Genomic DNA, 21,072 nt, shown 5'->3' on the forward strand with positions numbered 1-21,072 from the left:
GGATTCAGTAGATTTGATGGGTATATTGCAGATCTGTCTCTACATTTTGTTTTAAAACCACATGCATTAGAGTTCATTTGTTTCTCTCCCACCTCTCACCTACTGCAGTGGGAATGAGTCAGAGAAGAGCTCTGAAAAGTTGCTGTTTCTGAGAAGCCTTGCGTACTCAGATCATTTACCCCTTTGAATCCACAAGCAGAATGGCTTTGTAGTGACTGCTGTATCAAAACTGTGTGTGACATCTGGGAACAACAGAGCCCACTGGGGGAGGAGCAAGTAGCCTTTTCATAATCAATAGGGAGAGATTTTAGTTTGGATGTTGGTATGATTATTGCATCCAGTATGATGCCTGGAATGTAAGCTATAATGTGCTGTTTAATATAAAATAGCTATCCTGTGGGCTGTTAGCAAGTGTTTCCAGTGATTTAGAATTAAAAAATTGTAAAAAAAAAGAAAAAAAAAAATCAAACCCCAAACCACAACAAAAAACCCCAGTCTAAACTTAGTTATTTTAAAAATAATGCCATAACTGCTCTTACTGAGACTAGTCACCTTTACTGAGTTGTCACCTTTGCCAGAGCTGTTTGGTGTATGTGGGATTATAAAGAGAAGGAAGGGTGATTGGGACAGGTGGTTTTTCTCTTATTGGAAGTGCCATCCTATCTTTATCCAAGAAGGAGCTAGAGCGAGCCAGCCTTTGTTTGGTTGCTCTTTTCAGAAAAGCAAAGCTCTTCCTTGCAATATTTATGGTAGCTTGGCTCTAGCACGTATGTATGAGCTGTGACAGCATCCTCATGTTAGCCAGGCTTCGTTCCTACTCCCTCGTGAGAGAACATTAGGGAACTGGCTTTTAAGTGAAGCCTGTTTAATATGGCAAAAGCTGGGAGACTAATAGATGCAGGTGTTCGCAGTATTGGTATGAAATGTGGTGTTTGTATTAGTGTTGTGGTAGCAACGGCCTTTTTAATGGTGAGATGGTAATTTGGTACAAAGCCCCTGTTTTCAGCTGTCTTCCTTCTGAAATAACCTCTTTCAACCTGTTTCTGTTTCTCAAACTTGTTGCTTAACTGAGGCTCAACTGCAGAGAGGACCAACGACTCTGACCTAAAGTTTGTCTCCCTATCCATTATTGAGCATAATAATTTGTCTATAGCTAAAGCAGACCTTGTGTTTGACCGAAGTATTTTTTGGAAGAAAAGCATCTTACCTGGGTTTGCAAACCTCAGAAGGTAGGCTTAGGCTGAAGACCTTGTTTCTCTTATAGCTCTTCCCATGTTTAGTCCTCCCTGTTTAATGTGAGCTCCTTGCCTGCTATGAATCTGTCTTCAGCTTCCATTCGCTGGTGAATCTACTGCACCTTTCTGTGGCAGCGTGAGGAGCCTCTTTGTGCATTGTTTCTCTGCCCCAGTAAAGAGTTACCATTAATGGCTTGTTACCTCTAAAATCTTTTGGATAAGTTACACATTTTGGGTTTGATTACTCATTATGAGGCATTTTGCTGGGCTTTGATTGACTTACAGAGCAGAGGTGTTGTGCTATATCATCTCCATTCTTCCCCAGTATCATTATGAAAATACTCTTTTTAATACCAGCATTTTGAGTGAGATGAAGAATTTAATTTTTATTGAATCTGTGTCCAAAACAGCTGTAGTGAAGATGATCCTGCTTCCTTAACTGCAAGATGCTTTCAGTGAAGGTCTCTTTGCACAAGTTTCTGTTGAAAACAGTGAACCTACGTGGAAAGTTTTTAGCCACACAAGGTGCATCCGTCCAACTGTGACAAGTCCAGCAGTCATCCATATCTCATCTTCAGATCTATGAGGATTCATGGATTGCTTGTAAGGATCAGAGATGAGTAAGGAAGAAAAGCAAACCTGTTAGTGGCAGGCTTAAACACGCTGGGGGCTTGGTGCATTTATCGGAAAAAGCCTGGGGGTTAATAGGTCAAAGATGATTGAAAATCACTGGTCTGGTTCACTAGTTTGATATTCTAGACTAATGTATGAGTTGTTAGCTGTTGCCATTGAGGAGGCAGCAACAAAAAACCCCATACCTGATCTGAGAGTAAACAGGCCTGGGCTTTGTTCATGTGTGGATGTGAGGCTTAGGTGGAAAGTCTCTAAAAAGTTTGGAACTAACAGGACAGATACAAGAGTGCTTCTCCTGCAGCTCAGGAGGTAACCCTTGTGCTTTCAGATGCACAGATTTCTGGTTCAGTTTTCCGTTGGAACAAATTTCTCCCGAGTAAGGACAATTGTTCATGTGATGGCTACTTCAAGACTGCGCTGGATGCAGCAAGGTAATCACTCTGCTGTCCAGATTGTACGTATCCATGCCAGGATGTTCTTGCCCACTAGCTGTTTTTTATTATATTTATGGTTGAAATGGGATTTTCATTCAAAGATCTTGTGTTCAGTCAGCTATGACTTTACAAAGCAATCACTGTGGGGCAGAAACTTGATGCTTGTTCAGTGATAGATGTTTGTTTAAAGTTGGAAGAAAACTTATTCAGCCCTATCTTAAGGATCAGACATTCAAATAAGCAATTGACTTTCATCAAAATGCTTATTAAAACTTTTTTAAAAAAATTATTAAAGAGCATATTAAAATAATACAACCATAAGGTTGACATTTGACTTCCCGGGTCAGGAAGTTAAGGTTCTTTAAGAGACATTAACCATGTATCCTGGGATGTTTGCATGGTAGTGGGGTCATACATTTCATGCATATGCAGCAAGGGGGAATCCCCTCCTTCTGGGACCATGCAGAGTCAGCTGCACTGGCAGAGAATGATGCTCTGTACTGCATATGACTGTGATAGACTTAGCAAATTGTGTATTTAATTTATTCTGCATCTCTGGTAAATACCAGTGTGTTCTAGCTGTATGCATTATGTCATGTACGAGCTTCTATAGCATAATAAAAAATAGGGGAGTGCAATATAATTTCTGGTTTCCGAGATGCTGCATGTAAGAAATGCGTATTCTGTCATGGTCAAATTTGCTGCTGCTAATTGCAGAAGGATCCTGCTTTTTGGAATCTGTGTGATGAGCTCATGTTGGCCAGCAGCTCTGATCATCTTAAATGGAGTAATTGTATCCATTGAGCTCCTGATTTTGTAAAGTCTTATGCAGCTTTCCAGTCTTGTGATGTACAGCTTCCCTAAATTTTTGGTGTGATGTAAGAAATCTTGGGTGAAATTCCCTGCTCTGTTATGTATGAGGTCAGCCTAAATGATCTGTCTTGGCCTTAAAAAGAAAACAAATCCTATTGCCCATGCTTGCCAGCATCTGGACATTTTGCTGTTCTATGCTGCGTGGAGGTCGTGATTTTGTGGACTCTGGAAAACTTTACTTAAAAATCCATTTGCAAATCCATAAGGAAATGTGTGACTGAGGGCTTAGGTAGTCACAGCTGGAGTATCGTGCTAGCTAGTGACAGCAGTGTGTATCCTATAGCTTGGGGGAAGCATGGTAATTTTAGCATATAGCATTTAAAAAGAAATCTGTATCTGCTGCCTTCTTTAATGCAACATAAACTCTTCAAACATAAGCTTTTCAGTGCTGCATCTTTAGAGAAGCATTTCCTATCATTCAGATATATTTGATGTTGTTCACTGTATTACATATGGAAAGCTCTGCAGTTTAGCACCTGAAACACATCTCATACTCTCCAAAGAACGACTTGGAGAGAAAGAAATTCAGGCAAAGCTTGAAGGGGTTGAGGAAAATGAACTCCTGCTGCAGTTGCACACTTGCACACATCTGGTGCAATTGAAATTTAAGAGCTGAATATATCCACATCTGACCATGGTAGGGTCCAAACATTACTGTTGACACTGGTTTTCTTTTTGGATAGGCACACTGGCAGAGTCACTAGCATGTGGAGCCTTGTCAGCTCTCTAATCTAATAGACTGTTCTTGCCCAGACCATTGTGTGTCAGTATTTTATGTACCAAATGTAGCCAGGTTTAATAATCGGCCATTTTCCCACCTTCTGCCAAACTTTTTCCCTTTCTGTCACAATTTAATGTTTGAGTCAAAATCTGCTATGGTAACAAATTATATACATATTAAAAACTGAAAATAAAGATGGAAAGCAGAGTCACAAAAGGTAACAAGAGTTCAAAGTAATGTCACTGAGGGTTTTTTTTAAAGGCTTGAATTCAACCCCATTTTAAAATTGATTTTATTTCTGTTACATATTGTGAAAAGATTACGAAGAAGTGGGTACTGCTTGAAAGCGTGACTATAGCTTCGTATATGTAAAATTGTGAAAGTCTTCCCTGTACAGGTCTGATTTGATCTATTTGCTTTTTAGTTACTAAACAATAATTTGTGGAGCTTTTTAGATTGTATTTTTCTTACTTGGAATGGTGTCTTCAGCTAGGACCCGTTGAGGATATTTATACTTATTTCTAGTGCCTATATCTATCATATAAAGTATGTTACCGGAAAGGTTTGGGTTTTTTAAATTGCATTTTTTAAAGGGCCCTTCACTTGCCTTGCTGGTGGCATGAGTTGCTGATGTCATGTACTGAATTTAGCGATTAGTGATTTGGAGGAGCATCTCCAGGGAGTTACCTGCCTGGTGAACACCAGCACCAGCTGGAGAGGAGCTCAGTCACCGGGAGGGCATTGGAATGGGGTCACCCAGTTTCTTTGTGATTTTAATGTTTAGTAGGTTGTTTCTTATTGCATGCTGATGTGAATCTTGCAGTGAAGTACCACAGCTCGAGTGAAACTTAAACACTTTTGAAACTAAAACCTGGATCTAGGCTCCAGGGCCAGGCAGATGCTTGCAACTAGTTGTTTGTTGCATAAAGGATGTTAGAAAAGGCATTATGTATCCAAGGTATCAACCATTTTGATCATTATATCCTGAGATGGAGCAGTTTCTACCTCTGTCACATGCAATGAGGGATGCCATCCAGGTCTGGTGTCTACTTTATTGGCACATGGGTTCTTCATGGTTTTGTTCAGACATGATTACACATAAGGTTTCTCCTCCCACTGTGCCATTGCTGCACTAAAGTGGGGACAAATCTGTATCAATGGTCAGAGTTGCTTATCTGAATTATCAGTTAGTTAGTGGTTAAGTAATTTTTACTTTAATTGAGTTCATTCCTCTTGGTAATTTAAGTAGGAGATTTGTATAAGTAACAGAAATAGTTGAATGCCTTTAACAAAAAGACCAGAGTCTAAAATAAATGTAAAGCTTGGTGCCTTACCAAGCTGCCACAGTCCAGTTCCTCCACAGGTCGCAGGGCTCCATGCTCTCTGGTCGGTACTTTTTCAGTCTGTTCCTAATTGTGTGCTGGGGAGCTCTCCTGGCCATGTGCTTTGACATGATCCCAGCAATTCACTGAAACTGCTTGAGTTTCAAGACTTCCCAGGATGATTAGTGTGTCTTGGTGAACAATGGTCTAAGCAACTCATTAAATTGTAGTGTATCCTCCTCCCTCTCAGTGCTTACTCCCAACTTCTGGAGAGCCGATTAGAGGCTTGGCAGGAACTCTATGGTTATGCTCTAGATACGCTTTGGATACATTATTGTCACAGTTGAGGTACTGCAAAAGCCATGCCGTTCCCATCTTTATCCTAGTGAGGTACCTCTTTTGATTGTGCAATATCTGTGGCTAATTACATGGCAATTGCAGTGTGCCATCAGCCACCCACAGTTTGTTGTCAGCTCCTTGGGGATCCAGATGAAAAAGGAAAGATAATGTTTTCTTTTTTCAGTCCAGCAATTTAGCTTGCCTCTTTTTTTTTTTTTTTTTTAATCTCCTGCTCCTTCAGGTAATAAAGCCAGATGGTAGTGACAAAGAAACAGAAGCCACGCATGAATCTGATGTCCCCGAGGATATGTTGGGGACTTGCATTCCTCAAGAGACAGTGAAAGGCGATGCTAAAAGTCCGGATGTCATTATAGAAGCTCAGTTTGATGATAATGATGCAGAGCATGGACAAGACCACTTGCAGGATACGTTGACTGATGACATTAAGAAATTTTCCCTGGATAGCGGTGAAAAGGGTGAGTAGATCAGATTGCTGATTTAAACCTTTATTTGAGCAAACTATTGAAGTATTACTTTGTTGCCTTGCTTTGCTGCAAGATATAAAATACAGGCATAAAAGCTTAATGCCTTATCACTTCCACTGCTTTCTGCTAAACTGCCTTCATAGTTTTGAATGGATATTAAGGACTGGGTTTTATGTAGTTTTGATTGATGCAAAGTAAATCTGTGAAACAGAAGTCACACCTTTAGATTTGCAATTCTCAAGGCTGTTTGGGGACTGCTGGTTGCTGTTTAATTCAAGATGCTGCTGTAGCAGTTTCCTTCATCGCAAGCTTGGCTGGCCAATCTGTGTGTCTCAGTTTGGGGATAAGAATATATTTCCTTGGGGGCAGTTAGGTTTGTTGCTGTTTTCAAACAGTTGAGTTATGAGCAACTTAAAGATTTGGTCCATTTAAAAAGAAAATTGCACTAAAACCTAAAGCCAATTACGCGATCTGTTTTGAAGGCAAATGTATTTTATTCTGAATCTGAATTCCTTCCAAACCATCAAGTGTTGCTTAGGGCAAAATAAAATAAGCTCCCCTGTCCCAAACTATGCTTATGCTGCTCTTTGCATGTCCTTTCTAGTACTAAATGCCTTCCTGAAGAGCTGTGTGTTGAAAGGATTCTGACAATTGGCACATTTAACATGTGCCTTCAGCTGCTGGTGAAAAATTTGCCAGGACAGATATTCTAGTGTGTTCCTGATGCATGCCCCAGTTGTCCAGAAAAGATGGCAGTAACTTAGGACATAAGTAGTTCTTGATCTCTGACAAATCGTGGTGGTGGTTGTAAAGCTGTTCTATTTAATACCTCGTGTTTTCCTGAGAGATTGCTTTTGGAGATGCACAGACCTCTGCCTATACTGTTGGTAGACTTCCATTTTTCACACCCATCTGTTAATAAAACTGGAAATAACATTTGAGTGGAAGTGTAGTTTTTATGACAAAACATTGGTTTCAGCTCATGAATGGAGCTGCCACCTCACCAGTTCGTGTTGCTGTTTCCCTCTGGGTACCTCCACTGTCTTTGAGTTACTGCCAAGGTTTGTGAACCAACTTCCGTCTTGTTCCGTTACTTTCCAACATAGGGCTTGAGTTGGGATTTACTCATCTTGTCTGCGGATGTTTTACACAGCTAGTTATTAACCTCATCTTTTTTGCAGTCTTGGACACTGTGTTATAGCTGCACACTGTTGAGCTGCCACTTTGACTCGACAATTCTAAATCTCCTAAAACGCTTCTGAGTCACATGTTGTGTCTGTTGCATCTCTGTTGCTTCTGATGCTAAATTAAAATTCAGAGACATTCATTCTAGTTTGAGACTAGCATCTAAAATAAATACATGCTTGAGCCAATATTTTACTTTACCCGTATGACTGTGCTGTAGTGTAAAGGCTTGATGAGAGTTACTTTTCTTGGTGCGTCACAGTTCCTCGAGATGCTCTGGAGTGACCTTTGTTGGAGGTTATCGAGTAATCTCTTAAAATCTGTGCCATCTGAGTGGTTTTTGCCATTTAATTCTGTCTTTGGAGAATATTTGTAAGGCAAATGTTAGATCAGCTTATTGTCTACACAGTTGAAATCCAACTTACTTTTCCATTGCAGTTGCTTAAGCCAACTGTTTTCTTTTGTTTTCAAGGCCTTTCAGTGTTCATCCTTAACAAGCCTTGTGGCTGGTGTGGATGTGCCAGTTAGATTTCTGCTGAGTTTGTATTTTGCTATCGCCTCTTTTAATAGTTGCTTCAGCTTCTTTGGCCATATAACCCATATGGATTTTTCTCTAGTTTCTTCTTGCTCTGCTTTTTAATGCCTTCCTTTTTTTATACATATAAAGTTTACGATGCTGCTTTTTCTGAAGGTGTTTTTGAGCAGTTGATGATTGCTTTGGCTTGTTTCCTGTCTTTCATGCAATTTCTCATATCATCACTTATCCAGATTTTAAGTCTTGCCTGGAAAACAGCTATAGTTATGCTAGCATCAGTGATAACTGTCATGAAAAAAGAAAAGATCCTGCCAAACTCAGCCTTCACAGGTGTGGCTCAAAATGCTTTTTTAAAAGGACGAAACATACAATTTTTCAAGGCAGAACTTAGCCTTAGAGGATAATATCTGCTGGACTTCCTAAGGCCATGCACTGGAATGTGGTACCGGCATCGGGAAGAAAGTGCTTTTCACAGTTGGATGGTAGTGAGTGGAAGTGCCCTTCCCTGTGTAACGTGGGCCTCCCCTGGGAGGGCTGCTTGGCTGATGCTGCCTGTTGAACTTTCCTTTCAAGCTAACTGTGTATGAGCCTTTTCATTTATGTTACATCCCTTCTGCTGGAAACAACTACTGCAGCAAAACACGGAGGGGTGGATGGGAGATGATATCCCATGGGGGGATTTCTGGCTGACCCACCAAAACCAGTGCTTTACTTACTTTCCCTGAGAGCATGACTTTGTAGTGTTTATTACACAGACTCATTGCATGGGTTTATGCACAGAAGGAAGCAGGAGAAATAATTTGTGACCAGTGCAACTCTTAAATGAACACTTTCTTCTTTTTTTCCCTAATATAAGGAAGTCTGGAGGTTTCAAGCTGGACAAGGATGCCATCAAGGGTATCATATTTAATAAAATAAAATCAAGAAACAGTCTATCATGTTCTCATGCGCACTTTATGTATGTATGTATATGCATACATATATGTATGTGTATATGGGTATATTTATTTAAAAAGATCCATATATATATATATGACCTAAACAAAATCCAAACTAGACAAAAAACCACCAGATTTCTGGTGGTGAAAAATATCCATAGCTACTCTAATAGAATCATTAGAGTACTCACTCTGGGGGAAAAAAACCATAATCATGTTGAGACGGTGCTCAAATCTTTGTGCATATACACAAGCTCTGCAGATTGCTGCCTCACAGTTTCAAGATGGCTTTTGTCCTCTGTGATGGAGGAGTAGAATTATGCAATATCTCTGTTGCTGGCTTATTTGTTCTGCTGCTGATGGTCAGAATGAACCATGAAGAATGAAAGTAGACATGTCATTCAAATAAGAGCACTCTGGGTCACCCTGGAAGTGCAGAGGCTGTTTTGATATCTTTTCTACCCTGGCTTGTGTCCCATCCCTCATTGTGGCTTTGTTCCTCTTTGTTCCTCTGCACCATCACCCCATCCATCTCTAGTTACACGCTGGGGCAAAGAATTTGGGGTTGGCCCTTGCTGTCAGAAGCTCTGAAGCACAAAACATTGTGTACGCTCATTACGGCCCAGATTTGAGTGGACTGAGTTTCCCTGAAATCCTTGTACGTTGGACTTCCTATGCCTCTGTGGGGCTTAAAGCAAACTGGTAGAAATTGTTCTGCATGGGGCTGCAGACTGAGACTCAGATGTTGGATCTGTATTCACTGAATGCTGCAGTTAGGAGAGCTGTGCTCCCTGGCCTTCCTTTCTTCCTAAGACCCCAGAGGGATGGGATAAGCAAGAGGGAAGTCCACAGAAGTGAAGAGACCATCACATTCACCCTAATTCTCAGCCCCTGTACTTTCTGACAGTTCTTGTGCTCATAAAAGCGTGTCAATCTTGCTTTGCTCAAGCATATTTAAATAAAAGTTCATAACTGGTGTCACTCTGCCAGAAGCTGTCCTGGTCAAACGAGTTTGCTCTGCTTTTCTGAACTCTTCTTGCAAAGAAGTTGGTTTAAAGATTATTTTCAGAAAAGTCTCTGATCTGGGATGTGATGAGCCATTTTCCTCTCCAGCATACTGTTCTACACAAAGAGAAATATTGTCCTGTTCCCAAGTTAGATTATGTTAAGTTTTGGTCACTGGACATAGGACTTTTTTAGCAAAGTTGGAAATCTCTTTTCTCTTGCATTTTCAGCTGTATTTCCAAGGTGTAAGTATCTCTGCGTGCTGAACAAACTTTCTGGGTTTTTTTCTTTACAAAGACGGTAAGAATGAGCATCCTGAAGAAGGTTTCTCAGCTCTCTTACTAGTGTCCTTCAAACCCTCTGGAGTTTCTATGCCCTGTTGAAATACAGGCAGAGAACAAGGCAATAGCACCCTGGCCCTAGTCTGAGCAACACTGTGTACACAGAAAAGATTAATTCTCTATAGTGCTTGGTATTGACCTGCAAGTCCTCTGTGTTTTACCCTGAGACCTCAACTTATTCTGTGTCACTGCTATCCAGAGAAGTCATCCACCAGTTGACATGACCTTTGCCAGGTCTGTAACTCTCTTCTTTAATCCTCATTCACATTGACTACTGCAACAGAGGTAATGTAACTTTTATCTTATCACTTAGTACTAAGCTAGAATATATTATTTCTGTGACTCGTCACTGCAGTAGAAGTATTTTCCTTATACTCCATTTCAATATGTGATAAAAAATAGAAACTTTTCTGTATCCTCCCAACCCAGGAAAAGTGCGAAATGTTCTGTACAGAAAACTTTACGATGCTGTATCCCTACACAGACTTGCGTGTCACATGAGTTTCATACAAATGTGAGCTGCCTTTTGTTATTGGAATCAGATTACTCTGATAAAGAAACATCAGCAGTTGAACAGTAGCAGCTACTTGTACTATTCAGAATGGCAGCTGTGCTCATAAAAGTGCCTCAGCCTTTCTTAGCGAAAGAATATTCCAATAAAAGTTTGTAAACCGTGCCACTATGCCAAAAGCGATCCTTGTCAAACTAGTTTGCTCAGCTTTTTTCAAATCTTCTCGTGAGAGATCTTACTTTACCAGATACACAGAATATCCTGCTTCCCATGGTGTGCCTCACAGAAGTCATCAAGTTGGTGGACTGGCTGCCCTGGCAATCAGATAGTTGTGTTTGTTCAGGATTTCCACTTACACCTACACTTCTGCAAATCAGAGTTTGAATATGTGAATGTCCGAGGCTTGCTCACTGCCTTGACGTAATGAAGTTTGAATAGAAATAGCTCATTTACAGGCAGAGTAAACTGAGAGCTAACTCAGCCAATTGTGTGATGGAAAATTGAATTGAATAGCTGATGGTTAATAGGTAGAGTCAACAGAATTTAGGTTGGAGCTGCTGCAGAACTTGCTCCTGTCTCCCTGTCTGTTCAGCATTGGCTAGGTGGATGCTGGTCGATCTCTTTTCAAGTCAGATGTGATTGTCAGTCTCTAGTAGCCCTGGTAAGGTCAGAAATTATAACCTAAAATTGCTCGGTATCCACACTGCTACTGACTGGAGGCTGTTACTGATATTTCAGGATTGCTTGGCTCAATGGAAGTGGTAGCATTTGGTAACTTCACTGTATGTTTGTGTGATAATGCATTAAGCAATTCTTTTCTCAAGATGATGCTCTAATGCTAAGAAAGATTTTGGATCATTCTAGCAAAGGAGAAAAATGTATTTATAATCTAGAGTTTAATCTCTGTTTTGGACTTCTGCACTTCTCATGCACTTCCATGCCCCCTATTGTGCTTTTGTCCCTTCTCTCTCTCCTTTTAAGCTTGACAAGGTGCCTACCTCCCTTTTGTGTCTTCCTCTGGCACCTGAGTCCTGCAGTTAGCAGTGTCTCATATTGGCATAGGCAGAGTTTATAGAGATACTATGATTCCTCTCCTTGGCCAAGGCTGGTAGAGAAAGGATGATGGTGATGAGAATCTGGACCACATTTCCCTCTGCTCTGCTCAGGTTCCCCCTTCTTTCAGTTTAGCTGCCATGAAATCTCTGACAAATTTGGAGCCCACCAACATCACTGGCTGCTGGAAGGAATAAATGTTCTTCTCCCTCCTCTTCAGAGGCTCTCATTCACTCTGAGTGCTTTAAAGGAGTCTTCATGCTTCTTTCCTAGCCTGCAGCTTTCTGGAGATGGATCATCTCCACTGCATAGCTCTTAACATTTCTAGGCCACAGCAGAGTGAAAGCTCACCAGGAAATCTTCTCAGTTACACGGCTTTTAATAGAAATCCTTGAGGTGGAACTGTCAAAAATCAGATCGGTTTCACTCTGCTGAAGCTTAGAAAACCAGCAGAGAAGCTGGAGCTGTTTCAGCTGCTTGAGACTTTAGGTTGGAGCTGCTTGAGCTCTGTATTAGTTTATCCTAAGTTCATGTTTGTGGGTCTCTGGATCTAGCTCTTTTGGTTGTTGCTATAACTTTTCTTAAATGAGAGCATAGATTTCTTGAAGAATAAACAGCATAGCAACTTAAGAAAAGTGTTCTACTGGTATTGAACAAATTGGGCTTTACAGTTGCATTGATTAAATGCTACAGGCTGAATAAGCTCCAGTTATTCTTTTGTTGCACAGCTGAAGCCTGCAATGGAGGTTAATGTTGGGAAAGCCTCTTATGCTGTTCTTCCCTAGTAAGTTATCTTGACACCAAAATGACTTCTTAAGTAAGGTAAAAAACCCCCCAAAACCTCCCCAAAACTTATGCAATTAGATAACAGGAATTAGATTAAGTTCAGCATATTACTGTATGTTCCTGAATTCACATGTATTTCTCCTTTGAGTCAGAAGTTTAGGTCAAGTAAGTGAGAGGGCATGATACTGAGAATGAATGTTGGGTGTGAAGCTGAACGTATTAGAGTATGGTCATTGTTAGCACTGAGGTTTCCAGGATGAATCAGATTAGGATTCATTCAGCTAACATATTTTCCATGCAATAGTAAAATTGGACACACACACTTTAGGAACAAATGCACATGCAGGAAGGAAGAACATTAAGTAGATAGGCAAAACACTCAATGGAAATGTTTTTGTAACGTTTTAATTTTACTTACTGGTAATGTGATAAAACTGTATTTATGTAGACTGCAACACTATCTGATATTTTCAAGGTTTAATTCTGTTGCAATAAAGCTTCCAAGCCCCCTCTTGACTGGCAGTTTGTCAAGGATGTGAGAGGGCCAGGAGGCCTGAGTACCTGTGCTGTGGTTGTAGTAATGTTATGTGGCTACTGGGACAGCTGCAGTTTGATCTGTTGGGCTAGATGGCAGCTTCCCAAAACGATGTTGAATCTTTGTTGTGGATCAGGCTTGGAGGGTTCTAAGGAAAGGTGACGCTCCTGTCTCATCATTCTGCCATCTCTTCCATCCTTCCTCATGGAGGTGGCTAAATATAAGTAAATAATTATATGCTTGGCTGTGTTGCATGTATAAGGAAGCCAGCTATACTCATCTCTTCACATTGCCTTTGCTCTGTGTTATTGCAGATGCATGTCTCTCTGCTGTATGCATCCATTATGCCTTTCCTCTCCCTCTCTGAGGGTCTCCTCTCGCCTGTACATTTTCAAAAAATCTTCCTGCTAATCATCTGAGTCTCCTGGTCCTCATTTTCAGTGTGCCGTTGGGCATGCAGGTGTGTGAGTTCAGGTGTTTAGACATGAACAGCTGTGGCGGGGTGAGTCTGCTTAAATGCCTATTCCAAATAAACATCTCTAAGGAACTTAGTCCTGTTCATTAGACACACAGATCCGTGATGAGACAACTCGGGAGTGCTGCATAGTTTGGGGCGGCTTTGCTTCTTACTTGCAGAGCCCTCTTGCATTGCACTTGGGAGTTGTTAGGCTGAATTGGACAGAATGCATGTGTTACATTACAAAGCTGTTGGTTTAACAGTCTCATCACGGTGAACTACCTGTCTTTCCTCCATCACAGATGGAAAGCTCTGTGTGTGGAGATATAAATACTCACAAAGTACTGTTTCTTGCACAATATTTTCCTAAGCGAGCCTTCTTATAGCCTGTTTAAAATAAATTCCAGTTTTGGAAAGTACCTGATACCAAGTGAAACGGCACTTTCCTTCCTCCCCACCTTTTGGCGTAGGACCTTTGGTTTACTAGGTGAGACTTCAGAGAGAGCTCACTTGGACCTCTGTACTGTGGACTCCATGGAGAAGAAATCTGCCAAGATCAGAAGTTCAGAGCTCCTACCTCTGTAGGTACCAAAATAACTTTGTAGGAACTGAAATAATCCAGCTAGGGACAGGTGTTTCTAAGAAACCAGATCACTTTGCCTTGATCCTCAAAAAATTACATTTTGGTTTACTTGGTGAAGGGAGGACCAAGTATGATGTAAACCACTGGTTCCTACCATCAGTTTTGTGTTCCAGAGGAAAAACCTGTTCTGTGCCAATAAACATCGGTGGCAGAATGTGAAGAGCCCTTGTACTGTCTTCTAAACAGCAACGTGTTTCCTTCTCATTGTCCCTAAAAATGAAGATTGTAGCAGAATAGTGTAACCCAGGGCAAATCTGTGCATGCATTTGAATGTATTGCTTTTTGGTAGAAGGGAGTTTTCATTTCCGTGTGCTTCTTGTATTGATATAGACAGAACTTCCAAAAACACGTCCTTTTTGAGTGTCACACACAATCCTTGAGACGTTTATAATAAATTGGTTTGTTTTACACCATTTCCTGTATGTATTTGGTATGAAACCAGAATATGCTGAAAACTGATTATTGGAGCAGACATCAGAGAAGCTAAGTGTTGTTTCTTCATTAGTAAGTAGTAGACTTTGCTATTGAAAGGTTTATGGATGTGCTGGTCTGTGAGCAGTAAACTGAGGAGCAGTATTTTCTTTTTTAAAAGCTTCATATCAATAATGCCTTCTGATGGTATTCTTAGATATGCCCATGTAGAGTGAGCCAACTAACTTCTCAAGTAGATTTTTTTTTTTCCTAGCTGAAGTATCAAACATTGAACTATTTTTTAAAAAAAACTTGTTTCTTTCCATCCAGGCAGGGAGATTTTTTTTTTTCCAGTGAGTTGTTTTTGAGATCTGAAACTGTGATATATTTTCATTTGCAAGTGGATATTGCATCTTTAATTGTATTCTTTTTGGACAGAATTGCAAATTTCCACAGTGACCAATGCAAACCTAGTGAAAATAATTTTGGATCTGTCACAAGTAATCAGAATTCTAGCCTGATGACTTTTGCTCCACTTTGGCCACCTATTAATGTCATGGTAATTTAATTGTAAAAGGAAATTTGGGGGGCTTTAAAAAAAAATAACATTTGACCTAGGAATGCCTGTCAGGCAAATCTAAGTGTGTATTGAAGCTGCCTAAACTGATCTCTTATAAAGGGAGACAAATTCCAAGTGTCCTGGATCTACTTTGTTGGTAATAACATAACTAATTTGAGTTGCTTTTTGTATCTAGTGCCTAATTTTTTTTAAAGTAAGACTATTACAGTTTTGGTTTGTCAGATAATCGCTGAAAGGAAAACACTGAGATTATAATGCAGTTTCACTGGATCCTAGTTGCTGAAGTGTGTTTTCACTGTAAGATAAGCTTATGAAGTATTGCCCAAGCTAACATAGTAAATCTTTCTCAGAAAACATGTCTTTGCCCAGGGTGGAAATATTGAATGGTCATTGGATAACCACTGCAGTAAAGGGGTCAGAATAATTCATTTTTAGTTTGGCATAATGCAAGGAGTTTCTTCCCACCTCCCCTGCTCGAAATCCTTCTCCTTTCACAAGTTAACTCTCCTTTAGGATGCCTCAGTGGCTCAGCCCTGCTGTGGGAGATGTTGTGTCTCCCAGCTCAGATCTTCTAGACCACCAGGCTCTGGTGAGGCCCTGATATCTACCCCCTCTGCCCACCCACCAAGTTCCAGCTTCACTGGAGGGAAGGGGGATGTGCGATGAAGGACAGGGACTGTCAGAAGTGTAATTAGGGGACTTGGGTACCAGACTGTCTCAGCAGATTATTCTGTGAGGTAATTTGACAACTGACCCAGGTGGACGTTGGATCTGGGTCATTGTCCTTTCTGAGCAGAGGGGTTTGTCACAGGGCGCCCATGTGGCTGGTGCTCTGCTATTGTAGACCTCTGAGCATTAGACGTAGCCCCGGTACCAACAGAATTTTGACTTCATAAGAAGCAGGTACAAGCCATAGAGAAGCCCACATCTCTTGGCCCCAGGAGTACAGAGTTCCTTGTGTGTCTTCTTCCCTGTCCCTTGTTTCAGGAGTGTTCCCCATTAATAAATGTATGTGATGACCTTTTAGATACTAAAGTTGATTAAGAAAGATGGGTAAGTAATAAGTAGATGGCTGGGATTTGCTTCCTTCCTTCTCTCTGTTGATGGTACAGTTATAGATCCTAGGCTCTGTCATCTGGAGTCTCTAATAATCCCAGGATTTTTGGGGGGGGATACTGAAATTGGAGAGACCGCTGAAGAAGAAGGTGCTCTCCAGCCAGCCAAAAGCCCCTGGTTGATGTTGGCTGTGAAGGAAAAAGGCAAGTTCTACCATGTGCCACAGTGAGAATTTAGATGCTTTCTGGTATCTGTACTGGGTTCACATGGGGCTCAGCTTCAGCAGGATGGGGGCAGTGCCCCAGCCCTGCATGTTCTTCATTCCAGGCAAAGGAACCCTGGTCACCCATTTGCTGTGCTCCTCATGACAGTTCACTCCTGGTGCCTCTGTGCTTTTGCATGTGTGTATGTGATACCTCCCAGGGACATCACTGACTCCTTTGTTGACAGGGAAAGCTGCTTCAGTGTAAAAATGCAAGTGACATTTTGGAGAAATGGGAGTTGGAAGGATAAGTGGAAAGAAGGCAGTGCTAACAAGGGCATTTTCCTCGCATGGTTCCTGGTGCTTTTCTCATTCTTGCCTGCTGGACCTTGAGTCGCTGCTGTTGTTCTGCTACACTGGGAAAGCAGCGAACGCAGCTCTCTCTTTTTTCCCAAACATGTTTAGGTCTGGTTTCTCTTCCAACCAGTATGTGCCGTTCAGTGGGGAAGAGTTCACTCCAGTAAAGCCCTGGGCTTGTGGCAGGTGTGCCTGAAGGCATGGCCTTTGGAAGGCTACCAACCTACCCTTGTCCTCTGCCCCTGCCAGTGTTTCTTTGTTCCAGATCGTCCTGTTCTTTCTCCTAGCTGTCTTTATGGTTGGCACACTGTAAACCTATGACTATTAACTGATGGCTTGAAAATTTATAAGAAAACAAAACGGCTCCTTGCTTTTATTCTTTACTAACCGATTGCCTGGTATGACCTCTAGCCTGGCAAAGACCTTAGAGGAGGTAAGCCAATGAGGTAACTTGGGTATCCCCACTTTTTAAACTATTTATAATTATCTCAGCAATGTTTTTCCCCAACTTGTTTGTCACCATGAAACTCTGGGTAGTTTTATCCCTTAGTAATGCTGGTTGTGGCAAATCTGAGTTCATTTCTGTATAAGCAAAAGAGAAATGAGTTTGCTGCTGCTACTACTGCTGTTTTTTTTAGGAAAGTAGATTTTTACTTAAACCCCTGAATATTTGTCCATCCTCCTCTCGGCCTTGCTAGCAAGTCAGTAAAGATAAAATAAAATTAAAATCACTTAGATTCTTCTGAAAAAGATGATCTCTGGGGAGAGGCGAAGTCTGAAGAGCTTTGTATCAGAAGGCAAAGCTGGGGATAATTAGCGGCATATGAGAACCAGAGTTTGTCATTAGAGCCATAGCTGTCATTGTCAAACGACTGCTGGGGTGACATTGCCCGAAGGCAAGCCAGGCCATCCGCAGCAGCAGGACCATCTGTGAACGTGCCCTCGTGATGGTGGTGCACAGCCGTTCCCCTCGGGGCAAGCTGCTGCTCCCCGTTGCCACCCGAGCTCCCCTCAAGCACCGGTCCCCAGCGCCCCAGCACTGCTTCGTGCTGCTGGCAGCTGCAGCCTCCCCTCCCACAGCCCAGCCCCCTTCATCCGTCATGTCACCAGCAGCCTCTGTTGAGGGTCCCTGCGGGACAGATGGGTGTCGTCCGGGGGCCAGGGTCTGCCTGTCACCGCTGTTCTCCTTTGAGGCTTTCTCACATTCATGAGCGCCATTGGCCTGCTGGAGAACAGTCTTCAGCCAAACGTTGCTTTATCTCATGTCTTCTAAGGGAAACAGTGACAGCTATGTCCCTTGAAACTTGCAGTTAGTGCCACGGTCTCTCTTTAAGAAAGCAAAATTTCTTTTGAACACTCAAGGCCTGATTTTGGCACATGTGCATGAGATGGATGTGATTGCCATACAAGTGGAAAAAAGCGGCCATCTTCCACGAGCCCTCCAGACAAGAGCACATGGATGTTTGCATCTGAAAAATGCTGTCAGAGCAGTAACCACAGGCTCTCAGCAGGGATGCAGCTCAAGAAGGGACCGGTCCCAGCCTTCTCCATGGCAAAGACCACTTTGGATGTTTGTAAACACTAAATGCATCCAGTGTGCCAGCCATCTATAGCAGATACTTCCAAACTCAGATACTTGAATATTTGAAAACTGCAAACTAGAAATTAGTTAACAGTTGATTTAAATATTGTTGGTATCTGGTCAAGAGATTTCAGGGGGAGGGAGCTGTTTGTCATATATAGTGATTACTTTCATAAGACTTTCTCATAATCCTGGTCCACAGCTGAAGAGGGTCAGCTTAGTGGATATGGTTTAAGTTTTAAAGATTAACATGCATTTTATAACCTTGCATAATATTTTTGAAGGAAGATAAATATTAAATGAATGTATGTACTTAAAGGACTACTTATATAATGTTAATGACTTCAACTAAGAAATGCCAGGAAATTCATGTAGTTCTTAGTATTTAATAAGCAGAATGTGTTTTCCACCATTTTGTTTATTATAGCTGGTATAGTTCTACTTGTAAAGTTGGGATTTATTTTGATTCTTGTTTTTCAGCAGATCTGCATGGTAAGTGAACATATATCTGCTTTCTGCCGTAGTCTGGAGAAATAATAATTGCTTCATGCTTGGCTATTCTAACACTTGAGAGATCTTCTTCCTTTCAAACAAGTCTACTACCTGCACCTTGTAGTTTACAGCAAAGACCCAACAAGAATTTGCCATGGAAATGTGCTACAGTAACTGTTGTGTTTGTTTGATGCAGCGAATGCTGTTGGGATCAGCGGTGTGCACAGAACAAAGCAAAATGATGGACCCAAGGTGAATGATCCCAGGCTCCTCCCAGATAAGTTTCTTCAAAGGACAGCCAAGGTAACTCTGTGGCGAGTAGCAGACAAGCACGTGTGTGCTCCCAAAGGCTGAAGGAGACCAGCCCTGGCCTCCCTGTAGTCTCCATCTGTTGATCTTTGAATCTCATTCCCTGTTTCAAAGAGTAATTGTCCAATCTGATAAAAATCAAGTGTCTTGTTATTTTTACCAATTATCCTAGTTTAAATTCCCTTTGTTTGTTACGCAAAATTACTTAGCAAGATTCAGGAAAAAGATTGGATACTAATATGAGTGTCAGGCTATCCAAAGTTGTCAGAATTAATTCTTACAGATTTTGGAAAGGCTGCTAGTGCTGTTGGTTCAAGATTTGAGTCAATCTGAATGTGAAGAGACCAGACAAGGACTACTGGGTCAGGCTGGGTCAGGTCTCCTCAACATCTTGTGTCTTCCCTTGCAGCCTCTGATTCTGGTCCCTGTTGTGGGCTGGGCTGCCCTCTGGTCTCATCCAGCGTGGCAATTCCAGCGCTCAGAACCGCACAGAGGTGCAGCTTCTGAAACCTTCTGGAAGAACTCTTCTGTATAAGCTTAGGAAATCAGCTATAATGTTTCTGTTATCCAGTGATTTATTATGGTCTACAAAAATATAGCCTGGATGAACACCTCTCTGGAGCAATTATTTAGTGATATTGTAATTTATTATTCTTTTCAAAGCCATCTTGTATAAAGGTAAAATAACCCCTAACTTCAGAAAGCACAGAGAGGAGGAGAGAACTGCCAAATTCCCCACAGCACATCCTTTCCTGTGGTTAGCATTGGATCCGCCAGCGGTACCATTTTTGGACTGGCCTGTTATGCACTGAATGTTGAAATCACAGGCCGAGGATACAAATGAAAGATTTTACAGGAGTTGCTTGTATGTTGTGGCTAATTCCCTGCCTTTGGAAGCATCTGCTTCTTGTCTGGTTTTGTTCTGTAATCAAGAAAATTGCTGTAGAGAGCTAGCACTTGGAAGGCACTTAGCTCTTCTATAGCCATGAGCAAGATGGCAAGGAAAATACATTGTAAATAGGTACTCAGTTAAAAAATGCACACACACATATACACACAGAGGGAAAACATGATATAGGCCTTGTGATTTTTCCAGATATTCTGCTAAGCCTCTGTGTATCCCTATTCCGTTAAAGAAAATAAGTTTCTCTGAAGGTATTAACTGTAGAAAACTTTGCTTCTTCCAGGTGGTCTATATTTTGGAAAAGAAGCATTCCCGAGCAGCTACGGGCTTCATCAAGCTTCTGGCAGACAAGAACAGTGAACTCTTCAAAAGGTGTGCCATGTTCTCACCTGTGGACCACAGAGTGCCCAGGGCCTACGTATCCTTGGCTGATTGCCCTCAAGACTTTGTGACCAGGCCTGAGGACTATTCAAATATGCTCTTCATCTGTCGCATAGTGGACTGGAAAGAAGACAGCAACTTTGCAACAGGGTATGTGGCTGCCATTGGAAGTAGAAATGACTGAGATTTCTAGTTGGGAGTTCTTGGTTTCACTTAATTTGATACATGCAATACAGACAGGAATCTGTTAACAAGATGCTTGTCTTGTATGCCTCTGTTATTTGGTGGATAAACCGTGATGAAGCTAAGGATAGCTTGTTACTAGTTCATCTCATGGCTACACAATGTTAGTTTCTTTTGGGGCTTGTTTCAGTGTGCTGGCACATCACAGCATTAATGAGCATACAGTCTTTGCTCAGAAGAGCTTGCAGTCTGGAGGGAGCACAGAGGGAACTTAGACTGACCAGCACAAGCACCCTTGGGTGCTGGCAGCCTTTCAGTCTTTCCTCCCTTTGTGTAAGAGTAGTACACAGTGTGTAGGCATTTGACTGTTTCCAGAGGAAGAAGATCAGTAGCTGTGGGGCTCATCTTTGGTTTTTGAACCTTAACTGATAAGAACTAGAAAGAAGTCACAGATTTTTGTGGTTTTAAATTTGTGTTGCTTCAAGGAGGGATACTAGAAATCAAGAGATCTCCTGAAGCAGATGAGAAGGGTGTTGCATGCTCTGCGTTTCAGGAGGCATTGCTGTACAGAGTTCAAATTGCAG

At 41.5% G+C, this 21,072-nt stretch overlaps 1 protein-coding gene across 3 annotated transcripts in view; it reads left to right on the forward strand.

Annotated features, from left to right (window-relative positions):
* Positions 1-21,072, forward strand: part of DIS3L2 (DIS3 like 3'-5' exoribonuclease 2) — a 193,088-nt gene that overhangs the window by 53,577 nt on the left and 118,439 nt on the right. For all 3 annotated transcript variants that reach the window (XM_074834087.1, XM_074834088.1, XM_074834089.1), the window contains 3 exons: positions 5,799-6,033; positions 18,908-19,014; positions 20,208-20,455. In XM_074834087.1, the coding sequence (XP_074690188.1) occupies positions 5,799-6,033; positions 18,908-19,014; positions 20,208-20,455 (590 nt within the window). The remainder of the gene's footprint in view (positions 1-5,798; positions 6,034-18,907; positions 19,015-20,207; positions 20,456-21,072) is intronic.

This window comes from Strix aluco, chromosome 9, assembly GCF_031877795.1.
Source record: "Strix aluco isolate bStrAlu1 chromosome 9, bStrAlu1.hap1, whole genome shotgun sequence".
Lineage (NCBI taxonomy): Eukaryota > Metazoa > Chordata > Aves > Strigiformes > Strigidae > Strix > Strix aluco.